The sequence below is a fragment of the Corvus kubaryi genome, unplaced genomic scaffold (assembly GCF_017639235.1).
Source record: "Corvus kubaryi isolate FWS band 111438036 unplaced genomic scaffold, C.kubaryi_AGA036_p1.0 37189, whole genome shotgun sequence".
NCBI lineage: Eukaryota > Metazoa > Chordata > Aves > Passeriformes > Corvidae > Corvus > Corvus kubaryi.
Genome location: NW_024581054.1, coordinates 699563 through 716691, shown reverse-complemented (window position 1 = coordinate 716691; position 17129 = coordinate 699563). Strand labels below are relative to the sequence as shown.

The window sequence follows — 17129 nt, the reverse complement described above, 5'->3', positions numbered from 1 at the left end:
TCCAGCTCATCCCTCATCCTGCTGCTTCCAAGGAGGAAGGAGCCATCTGGACTCAACCCAGAAAAAGACAGAATTCTGCTCCAGGCACATGGTGAAAACTCAAAGCTTCCACACATTGTGATGCTCCCCCAACATGGAGGACCCCAAGACACCCCAGTTTAGGTGCTGGGTCATCCTTGTTCCCTGTGCTGGGAGTGCTGATCTCATCCAAGCAGATGTTCAACCTGGTCCATCAGGACTCATCCTGGTCCCTTCACTGCTCATAGGAAGTTGTCAGTCCCTACAGAAGGGCTCCAAGGACTCGGGATTTGGGACAGCAAAGTGCTGACCTCTGTAACCACTGACTTCTCCTCCTCCTGGCACCTCCTGGCAGGTGGGAGTTTGGACAAGGTCTCACTCTGCATTTGGATCACCCCCCAAGGACATCTGCCCTTGGGGGGAAAAGTTTTTGGTCCTGAAGTTAAAAAAGGCTCAAAGGAGCTTGGAGCAGCCCAGCTAAGGATCATCCCAGGGGAGCAGCTCAGCTTCTCCTCCCCATCAGGGATGCCACAGACCCTTTTCCAAAATCCAAGTCTTGGCACTGGCAGCCCCCATGCTCCGCTGCCAGCAGGCGCCTGGGCAGCTTCCCTTTCACTCCTTAGGCTCGAAATCCTGTTTGGGCTTATTTCTAAACCCCCAGGATGAACTGTCCAACTGTCTGAGCTTGGCTCTCCTGGAATGAGCTGGGACACTGGAGGGAGATAAAATCCAGCTCCATGGAACCCCAGACTGGTTTTGGTTGGAAGGCACCTTAAAGCCCATCCAGTCCCAACCCCTCCTGTGGGCAGGGACACCTTCCACTATCCCAGGTTGCTCCAAGCCCTGTCCAACCTGGCCTTGGACACTTTCGGGGATGGGGCAGCCACAGCTTTGGGGGATCTCAAATGCAAAACACACCTCCCCTCCTCACCCCCAGCCAGCCTTTGGTCAGAAGTTGTACCCAGCAATGCATTTCTTTATTCTCCCGCCAAGCCATTAACTTTTAAGCACTTAATTTGTGCTCCCAGTCCCATGCCAGCAGCAGAACAATCCTCACTCTGTATCCGCTGTCCTCGTCCTGAGTCACAGCCTGACCAGCCAAGGCTTCTGCAGCTGTGCCAGGACCAAAAACCCTCCCAAGTCCTTCCCAGCCAGGGCAGGGCTGGCAAACACCCAGCCACACTGCCTTCCCCAGGCTCCAGCCCCTTCCCTCCTCATCTCCAGGGCTCTTAAAGCCCGTTGGGAATGCAGGACACAGCTCAGCAACCTCCAGCTAAGCAGATGGATCTATCCAAGGGTTAAAACCCACCTCCTCGTCCATCCCGTCTCTGCTCCATGGCCCTGCATCCCTCAAAATGGTTCTTTTCCAGCTGCAGCAGCTGCCAAGCCTCTGCAGCCAAAATGTCTCACATCTCCTTGGCTCCCAAGCGTGGCATTCCCAGGGATCTATGTGACAACCCACAGATCAAAGCAGTGATTTGTCCGAACTGAAAACACATCATGTTTGATTTGTGGAGGCCTGTGTTTACTCTGCTCCAAGGGGGAAGACTTTGGTATGAGCTGAACAAACCCCAAGTTAAACCAAAGCACTGCCATGGTGGACAGACCCTTTTCCATCCCATCCCAGAGCTGGCTCATGGATCCTCTGAGACAGGAGACAAACAAGGTGCCACTGGCCCCCTCATTAAGGTATTTGAACTTGCCTTCAGCCTGTGTTTAGAGGCTTTTCCAGAGGCCTGACAGGGGATTCCTCATCTCTTCCTTTCAACAATCCAGCTTGGAGATGTGTATCCACGTGGGATACACCAGCACCATCTCCTACACCATGTTTTAACCCAACACCAGGTGTTAGGACACATCATTCCTGACTGGAAACCTGGAGGGGTCCAAAACCTCACCTCAGAAATCCCCTAGGGGCACTCTGGACTGGTGCAGCTGCCAGTCAGGAAGGATGGATCAATCCAGGCCCACTGCAGAGAGGGTTTCCAGCACAGATAGAGGGCAGAGGGCAAGAGCCCCAGCAATGAAGAGCTCCTGGCCAGGCAGCAGAGCCTCAGCCCACGGGAAGGACCTCCTCAGCCAGCCTTTGTGGGGAGAACCCCACCTACTCACCTGGCCAGACCAAACTCTGTTTTCCTCTGTTCTCTCTGGCTGTAAATTCCCCAGCTGCTCCCCCTGTAAGGGATCAGGTGCCCTGGCAGTGATGCTCCACATGGAATTTTCCCTGGGGAAGCAGTGCCAACCCAGCCTGTAGAGCCAGTACTCCTCACAGAGCTACTCCAGAGGGATGGAGAGTCCCTCCAGAAAACTGAGGCTAAAAACCACCCTGACAAAGGCAGCATCAGCCTGACAGGCTTCAGCCACAACTTAGTCCTTGCTCAGAGGATGGAGGTGGCCCTGCAGGTGCTCAACAAGGCCCCCAGTGTTGCCATGGTTCTGGAAAACCAGATGTTCAATGAAGTGCTTCACATCCATGATTTCCCAAAGGTTCCCATTTGTCACATGCAAATAATATAGAACTTCTATCCACCTCCAGAAGTCAAAGCATGATTTGAGTGCACTTGTCCTATTAACAGAAATAGATCTAGGTTGCCCTGGGATGAGGGTCCCCAAAATCAAGTAGGATCCAGGTTAGGAAGAGGTTGCTGAGGTCACATCTTGATCGAGCAGAGCTTCTCAAGATGGATCTCAGAGCTCTTCCAAGAGACATGACCAGCCCCCCCTCACAGCAGCTACTGCACCACGAGATAGGAAGAATTCCCTATCCCTCGATTTGTGTGTTCAGAGGGATGTTCCCAGGCACTGCAGATGCTGGTCCTTCACACCCAGCACTGTTTGACACATCTCCAAGATCCTGGGGAAAAGCCAAAGTGGAATCTTCTGCCACCAGGACACTTAACTGCTGATATTTCCTGGGATCAAGGAGCACCACTGCCCCAGACAGCAGGGTCAGATGGGATATTGGGAAGGAATTCTTCCCTGGCAGGGTGGTGAGGCCCTGGCACAGGGTGCCCAGAGCAGCTGGGGCTGCCCCTGGATCCCTGGAAGTGTCCAAGGCCAGGCTGGACGGGGCTTGGAGCATCCTGGGATAGTGGAAGGTGTCCCTGCCCACGGCAGGGGTTGGGACTGAATGGGCTTTAAGGTCCCTTTCCAGTGAAACCAGTCTGGGATTCTGTGAGGGGGAACAGGAGATGGGAAAGACAATGCTGCCATAACACTGGGGAATCTGCACTTCCAACCAAGAGTCATTTACTCCCTGCTGGGATTTTTTCCTTCCTTCCCCCTCTCTCCCAAACTGGCAGGGTTTTCTGGCTGTACTTCTTGTCAAACTAAACACAGCAGAGTGCAGGGCCAGGTCAAACATCATTTTATTCTTCCGATGAGAGAGCAAAGCAGCTGGAATGAAAGAAACCCAAACCTTGTCTCTCCTACTCCTTACTCACTTTCTGGTGCAGTCCCTCCACCTCGCTCTCCAGCTGTTCCTTCTCTTGCTTGGTTTGGATCTGTGTCTCTCCCAGAATTGATTCCAGCTCCTCATTGCGCTCAACCAAACCCTCGCATTCCTGCTCCAGTTTTTGCAGCTTGTGAAGGAGCTGGGAATTCCTACCCTCGATGTTTTCCACGGCTTCCCGGCACCTGCACGTCAAAACCCAGCATGACCAGGACTGGAACTGCATTCCAATTGCTCCCCACCAGCAAGGAAAAGCCGAGGTTTTCCTCACACTCTCCTGCTGATTTCCAGTCTCACATCCACCATGGTCTGTGCCTGTCCTTATTTAGAAGGGAATTAGGGGTGATGGGATCTACACGAGGAATTATGAAGGTCTCGGCAGGAAACAGGTCAGGACAAGGTTGCCAACAGCAGAGAGACAACAGCAAATTCAGCTGCTTGAGGTGGAGAACAGGCTTGGGAATCTGAAGGGAAAAATCCAGAGGGATGGGATCAGCCCCCCTTCCCTCCCTGAATCTGCCAAAAGAGGTGTGGCAGCTCCTGACCAGGTATTGGGAGAACAAAGCTTTGAATTCCCTTAGAAATTCCTGTTTACATATTTATGGTTGAAAGCCAGGTGTTTTGGTGCACTCCTGGAGAGCATCCAAATCCAGAGAAGACTTCCCAGCACCAAAACAGGTTTAAAGACAACATTTTTGTCTACAGAGAGCTCCAAAAGCCCAAATCCCTTCTTTTAGGAAAGCAACAAACTGGAGGAAGTGTCAGCATTTAACTGGAGGAAGTGATTCCTCAGGACTGCATCACCTCCAAATTTTCCCATCTGGAAGCAGAAGAACAAAGTCCTAAAGGGTATTTTAAAACAATTTAGTAACCAAATAATCCTGCAAGACAGAGCACCAGAGGCACAGCACCAGGAACCAGTGGAAGTACAAGGGGTGAAGAATTTCTACACCTCTCACCTTTTGTGGAGAATTTCACCACCCTGATCTCCATGTTCCTGATACGGGGCAGCTCTGCTGGCACCAGCATCTCCATCGGCTCCTGCTTCTTCCCGTGTGCCCTGTGCCTGAGAGAAAATCAACATTAGCACAGAACTAGGATTGAGATCCCAGAATCCCAGGATGGATTGGGTTGGAGGGACCTTAAAGACCCTTCTCCAAAGTCCCTCTCCAGCTCTCCTGGAGCCCCTTTAGGCCCTGGAAGGGGTCTAAGGTCTCCCTGGAGCCAGCTTTTCTCCAGATGAACCCCCCCAGCTCTCCGAGCTTGGCTTCAGAGCAGAGGGGCTCCAGCCCTCGGAGCATCTTTCTGGCCTTCTCACTCAGCTCCAACAGCTCCACATCTTTCCCATGCGAGCACAGAGTGATTGCAAGGCTACCTGCGTCTCTCAGAAATAAAACATGAGTCACGTCAGCTTCATCTCTAGGCCCTAGGAGCAAAACCCTCCAACCACAGAACATCCAGGTTCTCACAGACAGCTAGGGTCAGGGATGCAGAGGGGACCCTGTTTTTCTGGAATGACAAAGAGCGAGCCCTTGGAAACACCTGCAGTGAGGCTGCTCCGACTCCCTCGGCCGGTGGAGGCTCCAGCCTCTCGCTCCGCTGGTACTCACAGATCTCCTCCTTGAGCTGCTCCACCTGCAACACAAAACACCCGCTTTGAGTTTTGGCAAACATTCCATTTTCATATTTATTATTAATTTATTGCTATTCCTTATCCTGAGGGATTGCTGAGATCCTGTGGCTGCTCCAGCTGCCGGATGGCCTCAGACAAGGAACAGCGAAAGTGGGAATGTGCAATCCATTAAAGGGTGATTTTCCTGAATTTATTTCGCTTCCTGACCACACCCACATTGTGTCAGATTCCAACTGCTATTTCTGAGGACACCTTTCAGTGTCTTCCATCCATGAGATCAATGGAATTCCATCACCAGCAGCAGCTCTTCACCCCACAGTCAGAGCTCATCCCAGACCAACTGCCCACCCTGCTCCTCCCCTGCTCTTCATAACCCACAGGCAAGAAAACACCTTTCAGGACACAGAGCTGATGTAGTTGGTAATAAATTACATTTTCTACTCTATAAATTAAAAATTGAGGGGTTCTCAACTTCTGTGCCAACAGTTAAACCCCATTCCTAAGGAATAAAGGCAATTTGCTTTTAGCTTAACATGTGACTGGAACTGATCTCAGTCTGGCTACATTTTTTCCTGTTTGGTGACCACAATATGTTACATGTATCTATATGGTTTTTGTCTACATAGACATATATAGACAAATAAATAGATTTTAATATTATATTTCTACTTTATTATAATCTATACATACACGTGTGTATCCATAATGACTGAAAGGAGCAATGTCCTACAGCAAGGAAAACATTATTGGGAATAAAAAAAAGAGTAAACAGAGGAATTTGAACTAAGCTATGTTTTTTTGCAGCTCCAGAAAGAGACCATGCTGTAAACACAAGGTTTGTGGTGACAGACATGGAAGAACCAGCAACTTTTTTAAATGCAAGGAACAAAACTATAAAAAATTCTGTACTATAAAAAATACCGTAAAATTCTGAACCCCTCAAATGGGAATAAATCCTATTCAAGATATTATCTGATAAATATTATTTGAAAAGTTATATTCTCAGAGATACTTGTATTAATTTAACGATACTCATTTGATGTGAGAGAACTGCAAGACAGCCAAGAACTCTCAGTGCTGGGACGGCAGAGGCAATTCCAGGCTCTCAAAGGCTGATCTAAGGAAATCAGGAAATAAGAACAGCAGCAGATTTTGTGCCCAATGACACATTTTAATAGGAAGCAGACTCCTATATCCCTTCCCTGTTGGCAACTTCAGTAAGGAATTATCTGGCTGATAGTTCCTTAATTGTTCCTTAATTCTAGGTGGCATTTAGAGAATCCTGGCTGTACGACACCGAGCATTTAACTAATAATAATGTAACAGTAATGTAATAGTGAGTCATTCCATTAAGAGAGCCCACAGAAAATAAGCAAATTAATCAATGTGGCCAAGTTAAAAACTAAAGGGGCTGAGAGGGATCAAAAATGAGCATAAATTTCAAATGGATTTCAAACCAGCTCCTGAGGGGTTAAAGACAAACTTAGGTAAACTGAACTCTTTAATCCAGTCCAGGGAAAGGCACATGTGTTCCTTACTCTGTTTACACACCTGAGTTGGGGTAAACACCAACCAGGAGCAGGGAGCTGATCCCTCTTCACAGGCACAGGAAAATGTGTCCCAAAATCCTCAAGCCCCCACTCAGTTAGAATCCCTCCAACTCTTCCTGCATGGAAGGAAGCTCCCAGAGCTGCATTCTGCCTGCTTCCCAAATTTTACTGCTCCATGAACCACAACACAGCCAAAGTGCAGCTCTGGAAAGACTGGGCATAGAACAGGGAGGGAAAAGGGGAAGGCAGGGCAGGTTTGGGAGCAGGGATGACTTCCAGGAGCCAGCCCACGATTGTTGGCTTGGCTTGGTGGATCCTCACCAGCTCCAGGAACGCTTTCCTCTCCAGGTCGAGCGTCTGGACCCGCGCCCGCAGCGCCAGGATCTCCTTGTCCAGCCGGCTGTTGTGCTCCATGGCCCTCTGGAGCTCAGTCCTGTCTGGAGACAGTGGCACCAGGAAAGTGGTCACTGGCCTGGCCTTGCCCACACCGATCCCACACATGGGAAAGGTGGGAGGCAGCATGGACATGTCCTCATGGGAACACATCCCACATCCACTGGAAACACGTCCCACATGGGAACACATCCCACATCCACACGGGAACACATCCCACACCCATGTGGGAATACATCCCATATCCACTGGGAAGACATCCCACATCCACATGGGAACACATCCCACATCCACTGGAAACACATCCCACATCCACTGGAAACACGTCCCACATGGGAACACATCCCACATCCACACAGGAACACATCCCACACCCATGTGGGAATACATCCCACACCCATGTGGGAATACATCCCATATCCACTGGGAAGACATCCCACATCCACACGGGAACACATCCCGCATCCACTGAGAACACATCCCACACCCACATGGGAACACACCCCACATCCTCGTGGGAACACATCCCACATCCACGCCCTCTCCCTCCCACAGCAAAGGATGTCCCTGGAGATCCAGATTCAACAGCAGTCTCTCCATCATTATTCCAGTGATTCAGTTTACCTCTGGATCATGGAGGTAAACCTCATTTAAGTCACTCACCTCATTTCATACGGGTTTCACAAACTCTTTGGAAAACCCAAACAGCCGCATTTTGAATTTTCACCATAAAATCCATCATTGCCACAAGCAGGAACACAATCCCAGCCAACGTATCCATGTTGTCCAGGCATTAAAATTTAATGGAATGGCTACAACTGGAAAAATTGCACACCAAGCCTTCAAACCTGGATCAATGACTAAATTAATACCAAAACCAATTAATGCAGATTCCCAATATTTCCAGGGCAGAAATAGGAAAAGGTGTTTGTACTAAGAGCACATGTTGAGGACACACTGATCTCCTCCCAAAAAACAGGGAGACAAATTTCCTTAGAGAAAAGGGAAGAAATATTTTTCCCTTTTAAGCTTAACACTGGGCACAGGAAATTTTAGTTTAAATTTTATGTCTATTCAGGAAAAATAATAAACAAATCTCTTTCTTTGGTTCCAGTTCAGAAAAAGCAACAAATTCCTTTTTCAAACAAGGATTCTGATGTCAGATTTTCAGTCGTGTCATTTAAAATAAAAAGCAAAGAACATCTTCACAGAATCATAGAATGGGTTGGATTGGAAGGGGACCTTGAAGATCATCTCCTTCCAACTCCATCTTCCACCAGAACAGAAATTTTACTCAAAAGCATGTTGATCACTACACAGATTGATGATAAAATTATACCAAAATGATGATTAAAAGGATGATAAAAGGATAATAAAATTCCAGCTCTTTTCCTCTTGCAAAAATCCTGACCACCCCCTATTTTCCCATTCCTTCTCCTGGTTTTCCCCCTCAGCTTCCTTCAGGGCTGACCACAGGGGTGATTCCACAAGGAGAACAGTGTTTGGATGTGGCAGCCTAGTTCTGCTTTGGAAAAACCCCGCAACATTCCTTATGCACTTTGTTAAATAGCATTTAAAGCCTTTCCTCGCCAAAATCCCACTAACTGGGCTCAAACTGGTCAGGAATTCTTCCCTCTAATGCACACAAGTTACCACCGAACCAAAATATGCTGTTTAAGGGGGTTTTACTAAAGATCAGTGATCCCAGTTTAGGTTTTTAGTAGCAAATCAATTGATTCCCAGAGCAGCTGTCTCGGAGCTCGCCAGGAGGAGAAGCCATGAGGAGACAGAGAACCAGGGAAGCCACTGCGACTCTGTCACCTTCATTTTGCACACACAGCACAACAAATCCCAGAGACAAAACAAGCATTAAACCCTTACTCACCGTTTGCAAAGCCTTGTATTCATTTGACACCTCAGAAAGCACAGATTTCCCTGAGCAGGCTACAATCTGTGAGAGTCCCAGGCTGGAGCCCGTCCGTGCTCCAGAGAGCCAGCACTGGAGCTGCCACACCACTCACCCCATCCCTGGGGACTATGGATCGATCCCCACCCAGTACAGGGATGAAAAGGCAGGGAATGATGGGGCTGGAGGCTGGAGAGGAGCTGCTGGGGCTGGAGAGGAGCTCTCAGGTCCTGGTGCTGTGTGTGTGAGCTCCAAGGGGAGCCCTAGGATCTGCAATTGTGCCCTAAACCTGCCCGAGGTAGTGCCAGGGAAGGGAGCTGGTCCCTGGAAAGGCACATGGGGCTGGGATGAGTCACCTCATCCCAACTGCTGTTCTCCAATGAAATTCTGCATCACAGATTTGGGGACAATGCAAGGAACCCCCCAAGAGAGCATCTAGACACCTGTGTATCGCTAAGGACATTTTCCATGGACATTTCACTCCAAGAGCAGCTTTACCACCAGAAAGCTGTTTATTTCTACAGTCAGAATTTATAAAAAATCCTACTAATAAGTAACACTTCAGGGCTGGTCAACAGCTGTTTCAAGGAGGTGAAGGGAATATTCTCAGCAAGGACAATGTACCCAGTCACTTCCCCACTGCTGCACTTGCTAAGGATCCTATGGAGGCAACATCCCAAACTGCACCTGGAGAACCCTGGGATGAGGTGTCCAGCTCTGCTAACTGACCCTGTGCACATGGTAATTCAGCTACTGTGCTTCCAGACCAAGCCATCATTTCCTCTCCATCCCCTCCTAGGGCAGAAATTTCTCCCTGGCGAGGAGCCAGGGATAGGAAATTAGTCCAGACTGTGCAGATGCATCACAGACCAGAGAAGCCCAGTCTCAGAATTAATGGATTTGTGACTGTTAACAACTGCATTCCCACCTCCTAGTGAGCAGGCTGACTGACTCCTGGCACTGATTTTCCCACATTCCAAACAGAGAGGACACAGGACAGGCTGCACCCCCCCCCCCCGCCACCCAGGGCTAAGAGCAGGCCAGGAGTGGCCACCAGAGCAGCGCTTACCTGCTCCACTCTGCTCCTTGCCTGGTGCTTCCAGCTCCTCTGTCACCCTCTGGATATCTTCCTGGGCCACCACCAGCCTCTGTGGGGCCTCATCCAGATCTCCCACAATTCCTGCAGGCAATGCTGGTTCCCCCTCCAGCTCTTCCCTGCAGAACTGAAGCACAAGGGTTAACGTGCCAATGGAAATGAGAAACCCTGTGGTGATGTTGATGCCTTAGGTGGGGGTCAGGCTCTGCTCCCAGGGAACAAGGGACAGGACAAGAGGGAACAGCCTCAAGCCGTGCCAAGGGAGGTTTAGCTTGAATAGTAGGGAAAATTTTTCAGGGAAAGGGTGGTTAGATGTTGAAATGGGCTGCCCAGGGCAGTGGTGGAGTCACCATCCCTTGGAAGTATTCAAAAACCCTGTGGATGTGGCACCTAGGGACTTGAGTTAGTGGTGGCCCTAGCAGTGCTGGGGGAATGGTTGAACTCAATGATCTTGGAGGGCATTTCCAACCTTGCTGATTCTATGAAATCTCAACTATGAGCCAGGTCACCAGGAGGAAAATGTGTTATTTCCTTATTTCTGTCTCCCCAGGAAGCTGTATGCATTCCTGTTGCTCTGGGAATTCAGCTCCCAATGCCTGACAGGTGTGAGCAAAGCCAGCCTTGCACAGAGAGATGTTCCTGAAGAGCAGCACCACCAGCACAGGGCCACGTGTCCCTTGGCACTGACACGTGTCCCTCAGGACCACTGAGGGGGATTTTCATTTCCAACCTATCTTGACTAGAAGGGGTTTTATTATCGTGCCTTATACTTGACGGGGATGTTTCAACCGGAGTTATCCCAAACCCTTGTGAAAATCCCTCAGTTCTCCCAGCTACTCTGGGGGGTTCTGTGGGTTCACTACTTTTTTAAGACCTCTGATCTCCTGGGCCTGCCCATGAGAGCTGGAGGGCTCAGTTTTGCCCCAAGTGTTGGCACTGAGTGTGATTGGCTCACTTTGTCAGAGTAACACTGGGAGACCTAGAATCATGGGATCATAGAAAGGCCTGGAGTGGAAGAGATGTTAAAGACCATCCAGTTCCACCCCCTGCCATGGGCAGGGACACCTTCCACCATCCCAGGTTGCTCCAAGCCCTGTCCAATGTGGCCTTGGACACTTCCAGGGATCCAGGGCAGCCACAGCTTCTCGGGGCACCCTGTGCCAGGGCCTCACCTCCCCCACAGCCAAGAATTCCTCCTCCATTCCCCCTTGTCCTGGCACTCCAGACCCTTGTCCAAAGCCCCTCTCCAGCTCTCCTGGCGCACCTTTAAGCACTGGAAGGGGCCTTAAGGTCTCTCCAGAGCTTTCTCCAGATGGACATCCTCAGCTCTCCCAGCCTGGCTCCCAAGAGGCTCCAGCCCTCAGAGCATCTCCATGGCCTCACTCCAACAGGTCCTTCCTATGCTGGGGTCCTGGAGCTGGAGCAGCACTGCTGGGTGGTCTCTTCAGAGGGGAGCAGAGTCACAATGCTGTTTGGCCTTTGGGGTGCAAACACACACTCCTGGCTCATGTCCAGCTTTCCGTAAGAACTCCCAAATCCATCCCGCAGGGCTGCTCTCCATGAATTCCTCCCCCAGCCTGTGCTCATTCTCAGATTGCCCCAACCCAGGCACAGGGACTCGAACTCCATGAGGTTCCCTGGACCACTGCTCCATGTTCCTCTTTTTTATGGAGTTACACATTCCTGTTCCACTGCTGTTGGGGAAGATGGAACAGGAAAACCTTGGAAATATGATTGCCTGACAAAAGATTTTGGGAATATGAAAACTACAGGCAACATCGAAATGAAAGCCACTTTTGAAATACCAGGTCTTAGTTACTGAACAACTAGAAAACAATGGTATGGCCACTGAAGTAATCCCCTCTTGATGAAACAATACCCTCTGCTTGCAAACAGGTCCAAGGGTCAGAGCAGACCCTACTAGCTCAGCAGAAGGGGTCCAAAGAGTAGTTTTTAGAAGTTAAGATGTAACACTCTATGGTAATATAAGGACTCTTATAGGCTGTATGTAAATGCTATAGGATTTGAATCTTGTATTAGATTGGTTAGTGACAATTAGAATATTCAGTACAGAAGATGATTTATTGTATTGTAACCAGGACTTCAGACATTCTCACTTCTGATTCTGATTCTCACTTCTCTATTCCTCTCTTCCACTTCTACTCTTACTTCCACTCTTGCTCTTACACCCTCTCTCTCTCTCTCACCTGCTTACTCTCTTGGGCCTGCTCAGAGCTGAGTCTAGCAGCTCTGAGCAGTGCCCCAATACCCACGCCCTTTACGATAAACCGACTGTGTCCCAAGACCTGCCTATAGAGATCTCCATCCGTCTCCGTCCCGACCGAACTCACCCGTTAACCTACACACTGCATCTGCACTGAGGGTTCCACTGCATCCTAAGGCTCAGCACATTGGTTGCCATCAATATGCGGCACTTCAGAGGGTGAGTGAGCTGGCACATGCCATGAATCCAGAAGGCATTTCCCTATGGATTTCCCAGAGCTGACCACACAGCGAGGCAGGTTTGTATCCCGCCTTTCTGCTTTCCTGGGGATGCAATAAAACAATCAATTCTGCTTGAGCAGTCTGGCTAAAAGCTGAATTCATCCCTGTACCAGACAGGAACGTGTCCAGCCCTTCGTTCTGGAGTGGAACAGGCCAGCTGGGAACAAGCAAGGCCACACATTCCAGTAAACAGAGTAAGAGGAGCAATTAACACATGAACCCGTAACACTGCAGCAACTCTAATGGTTCTGCAAAACAAGTGGGATGCTCCCGGGAACAATAGAGTGTTTAATCAACAGTTTCTGCTCCACAGGCACAGATAGCAATGACATCACTGGGGAGAGTAATCAGTCCTGTCAGGGAGACAGTTAGCCAGGAAAACACATCTCCAACGTGTCCATATCTGGTTAAAACCACAGAAAGAGTGCCCCGTGTAAGAACTGTGGAGAAGCTGTGGTTGGTTGGAAACAGAGAGTATTAAATTTGTAACATTTCCCTGGAAGTGTTCAAGGCCAGGTTGGAGCAATCTGGTCTAGTGGAAGGTGTCCCTGGTCCCTTCCAATCCAAACTGCTGTGTCATTCCATTCCTGTCAGCAGGAAGAAACAGAAAGGAACAAGAGCAGGAGCCCTGACCCCTATTTGAGGTCCTCAGTGTTTGGGAGCTCAGGGACAAACAGCAGCTCCCAGAATCCCAGAGCACTCCTGGACTCCAGCTCCATTGAGACATGGCCATAAGTCAAGAGTAGGTGGAAACTGGTGGCCTTGGAACCATAGAATCAGAATATCCTGAGCTGAAAGGTACCCACAAGGATCATCCGATCCAGCCCCTGGCCCTGCACAGACACCCCAACAACCCCACCCTGGGCATCCCTGGCAGCGCTGTCCAAACGCTCCTGGAGCTCTGGCAGCCTCGGGGCCGTGCCCATTCCCTGGGGAGCCTGGGCAGTGCCCAGCACCCTCTGGGGGAAGAACCTTTCCCTGATATCCAACCTAAACCCCCCTGGCACAGCTCCAGCTGCTCCCTCAGATCCTGCTCCTGCTCACAGAGAGCAGAGATCAGGAGCAGCTGCAGCCACCAGTGAGCTCTGCCCTCAGCCTCCTCTGCTCCCCCTGAACCCAGAGAAAGTCATTCTTACCCAGTGAAGATCCTCACCCCAACCACATCACAAATTCCTCAATATAGTATTACAATTAATCCATTTCACTGTCCCTGTGCAGATGTGGGAGTAAATCAAGTGCAAAGTGTGAGAATTAAGAAAGGCGCTGACTTAGAATCCTGGAATCCCAGACTGGTTTGGGGTTGGGAGGGATCTTAAAGCTCATCCCATTCTACCCCCTGCCATGGGCAGAGACATCTTCCTCTATCCCAGGTTGCTCCAAGCCCTGTCCAATGTGGCCTTGGACACTTCCAGGGATCCAGGGGCAGCCACAGCTTCTCTGAGCACCCTGTGGCAGGGCCTCACCACCCTCACAGGGAAGGATTCCTTCCCAATATCCAACCTAAACCTATTCTGTCCATTTGAAGCCATTCCCCCATGTCCTGACATTCCAGGCTCTTGTAAATACTCTCTCTCCATCTTTCTTGTAGCTCCTTCAAGTATTTCAGCCCCAAGACTCCACAGTGGCCTCAAAGACAGGAGAAGTTTTCATTACAGAAATATCCAGAAGATACTCCTTTCCCAGAAGCTCTCAGGCAGCCAGAGCCACAGAGCAGGAGGTACCTGGAGTCCATCCATGATGCTGTGGGATTCCAGTTGCTGGGCTGCCACTTCGAGCTTTCCTAGCAGCGCCGCCCGCTCCACCAGGAAATACGCGACCTGTTCACTGGTAGCGCTGCAGGAGATCTGGGATAAACCTTCCTGCTCCAGCATCTCCTGCACCTCCTTCAGCTGTATTTCTGCAAGGCAAGGCAAGGCTTGGTGTCAGAAGAGGAACAAACAAAGGGCAGGATTTCCTTGAGATCTGTCCCACCTCCTCTAAACATTCCTCACTGCAACAGCCCCATTTCTCCTGGAGCCCAACAGCTCCTCAAGTCTCTCCTGCTTCCCAACTCCCTCACTGCCTCCCACTCCCTGCTATCCATTATCTCAGCCCTATTCCCTCTCTCTCAAGGTTTCTCTTCACATACCCTTCCCTGACTGCCAAGCATGTGATAGGACCTGCTCCCCCCAGTCAGAGTTCTTCCAACCTGGTTTATCCTCAGCCCCTTCAACCCTAAGTACAGCTTGGTGGAAACTAAACACCAGTAAACAGATACTGAGAGAACCAGAGAATCATTAAGGTTGAAAAGACCTCCAAGATCATCAGTTCCAACCCTGAGATCATCAAGTCCAATCTTGGAGAGAAAGCAAATAGACGGACACAGAGTCACAGACATGTTTTCTTTGGCAGGAGACACACAAAATACTAGATCACTCCTGGAGAGCATCACTATTTTCCCAAGGAATGTCTGGAAAGGAGGCAGATCTGAATATCTTTAAGAATTAAACTGCCAGTGCTTCACCATTTATCCAAAAATTATAGCCTGGAAGACTCTGTACTGGGAAAAACTTCCAGATTCAAGGGTCTCTAAGGCAAAAACATGACAACAAGACTTGCAGAAGTCAGTTTATGGCTGGGCACCATTGTGTTTGTGCAACAAACACTTGTTAAAAAGACCCCCTTGTTGGCGTGGATGGAATTTACCTGCCAGGAGAAAATGAGGAACCTTTGGTGTCTGGCATGGTGAGGGCAGCAACTCCTGCATTGGATCCAGCAGCTTGTGGAGCCAGGGGAGGGCTTTTCAAACCCTCCCTGTGTAATTCATATTAAAACCAAAAGCAATAGACCAAATTTCTAGCCCAAACCAGATTACAAAGGCTTCCAAGTGTTGTAAGATGGGAAGTGCAGGGATCTGTATAGAGGTAGGAGGGACATTCCCACTCTTTCCCTGCTCAAGGATCTACAGTTGGACAGCAGAGGTTCAGCAGAGCAAATATTTCTCAGACACAGCCCTGGACAAGCCTGTCCCTCGCTCCCATGCACTGATTTAACACAGGACCCAGCACAATCACATCCCGAGGCTCCGATCGATCCCATGTTTCCACTCCGCGCTTCGCAGCCGGCTCCATCCAGCCCTGTGGATGGAAAACACCCTGCGGTTTCCTGGGCATCTTCCCCAGGGACACAAAGCATAGCCTGGTCAATACAGGGTCAAGCAGGGTTCCCCAGCAGCTTCCTGCTGCAGCAGAGCAAACAAGGCAGTTTGCAGGATCAAAACTGCTCTGTGTGCCTCAGGAAGGGCCCATGGATCACACTAAACTGAACCCCAACCTGCCTGGCACTTTCCTCCCACAGTTTTGCCAAATTCCAGCTAAAATGAACAGAAACTGCTCTGGTTTATAGCCAGGATGGGACCCCCTGTGCCCTGAACCACCTTCACCTGCCAGTGCTTCCCTTGTCCCCAGCCTGCAATGCAGGATGAACTGGTATCACATTCGATCCCAGACATATTCCAAAGGCTGGAGAGAAAAAATGATTTGTGAGGATGAGGGGGGTCTGCCCACACAGCACAGGTTACCTGTGTGTAAACCCCACTGATTCCTTACAAGCCCTTTCCCTCCCCCATCCAATGTCTGGGAAGAGCCAATCCCTGCCCCAGGCACTGTCACACCACAGCTCCACTGGCATCTCCCACCCCCATCCACACTTGTTTGGAAGCAACTTTTACATTAATATTTCTATTTTCCTACCCCAAGAATACTCTCAGAAACAGCAGCCACCTCACCCCACCACAGCCTTGCATCCTCCAGACCTGCTGGGTGTGTTTAACCAGCCCAGCTGTTACAACAAGCTCAGACCATGACTACTTATTCTTTATATTCCACTTTTTAAACAAATCCAGGCGGCTCCCCCAGCACTGCGTTTTGCTGCCATTCCAGTTGTTTTTCAGGAAGGCTTTTGGGAGCACCATCGATCTGCCCTCCAACAACACCCAACGCGTTCAGCGAGAGCATCAGAAATGGATCAGGAACTGCCTGGAGGGAAGGAAAAATGTCACTCTGGGCAGAGGTATCAGATGAGGTGACACTCAGCTCGATGGCCCAGCATCAACCAGCCTTGGCTGCTCCCTGTAGGAACCTGTGAGCCCAGGATGGGCACAGAGCAAATGTGTGAGGAGAGATTGACTTTTTATCTTCAGAAACTGCTCAGTTTCAGTCACCAGTGCTAATTATCCTCAGGGTCTAAAGGAGGGCTGGAGAGAGACTTTGGTCAAGGGCCTGGAGTGCCAGGACAAGGGGAAATGGCTTCCCACTGCCAGAGGGCAGGGTTAAATGGGATATTGGGATGGAATTCTTCCCTGTGGGGGTGGTGAGGCCCTGGCACAGGGTGCCCAGAGAAGCTGTGGCTGCCCCTGGATCCCTGGAAGTGTCCAAGGCCACATTGGACAGGGCTTGGAGCAACCTGGGATAGTGGAAGGTGTCCCTGCCCATGGCAGGGGGTGGAATGGAATGAGCTTTAAGGTGCCTTCCAACCCAACCCATTCCATAATGCCATGATTTTATGAAACAGCTTTTAGCAGATCAAGTTGCTCTGAG

The 17129-nt window shown here is 50.0% G+C and overlaps 1 protein-coding gene across 6 annotated transcripts in view; it reads right to left on the bottom strand.

Annotated features, from left to right (window-relative positions):
* Nucleotides 1-17129, bottom strand: part of CCDC30 (coiled-coil domain containing 30) — a 35756-nt gene that overhangs the window by 14313 nt on the left and 4314 nt on the right. For 2 of the 6 annotated variants that reach the window (XM_042022228.1, XM_042022226.1), the window contains 6 exons: nt 14274-14449; nt 10021-10174; nt 6974-7089; nt 5012-5104; nt 4429-4535; nt 3462-3654 (listed from right to left, as the gene is read on the bottom strand). In XM_042022228.1, coding sequence (XP_041878162.1) covers nt 3462-3654; nt 4429-4535; nt 5012-5104; nt 6974-7089; nt 10021-10174; nt 14274-14449 — 839 coding nt within the window. Of the gene's footprint in view, nt 1-3461; nt 3655-4428; nt 4536-5011; nt 5105-6973; nt 7272-7446; nt 9971-10020; nt 10175-14273; nt 14450-17129 lie in introns of those variants that run through there. The other 4 variants (XM_042022231.1, XM_042022229.1, XM_042022230.1 and 1 more) reach the window with 4 other exon arrangements.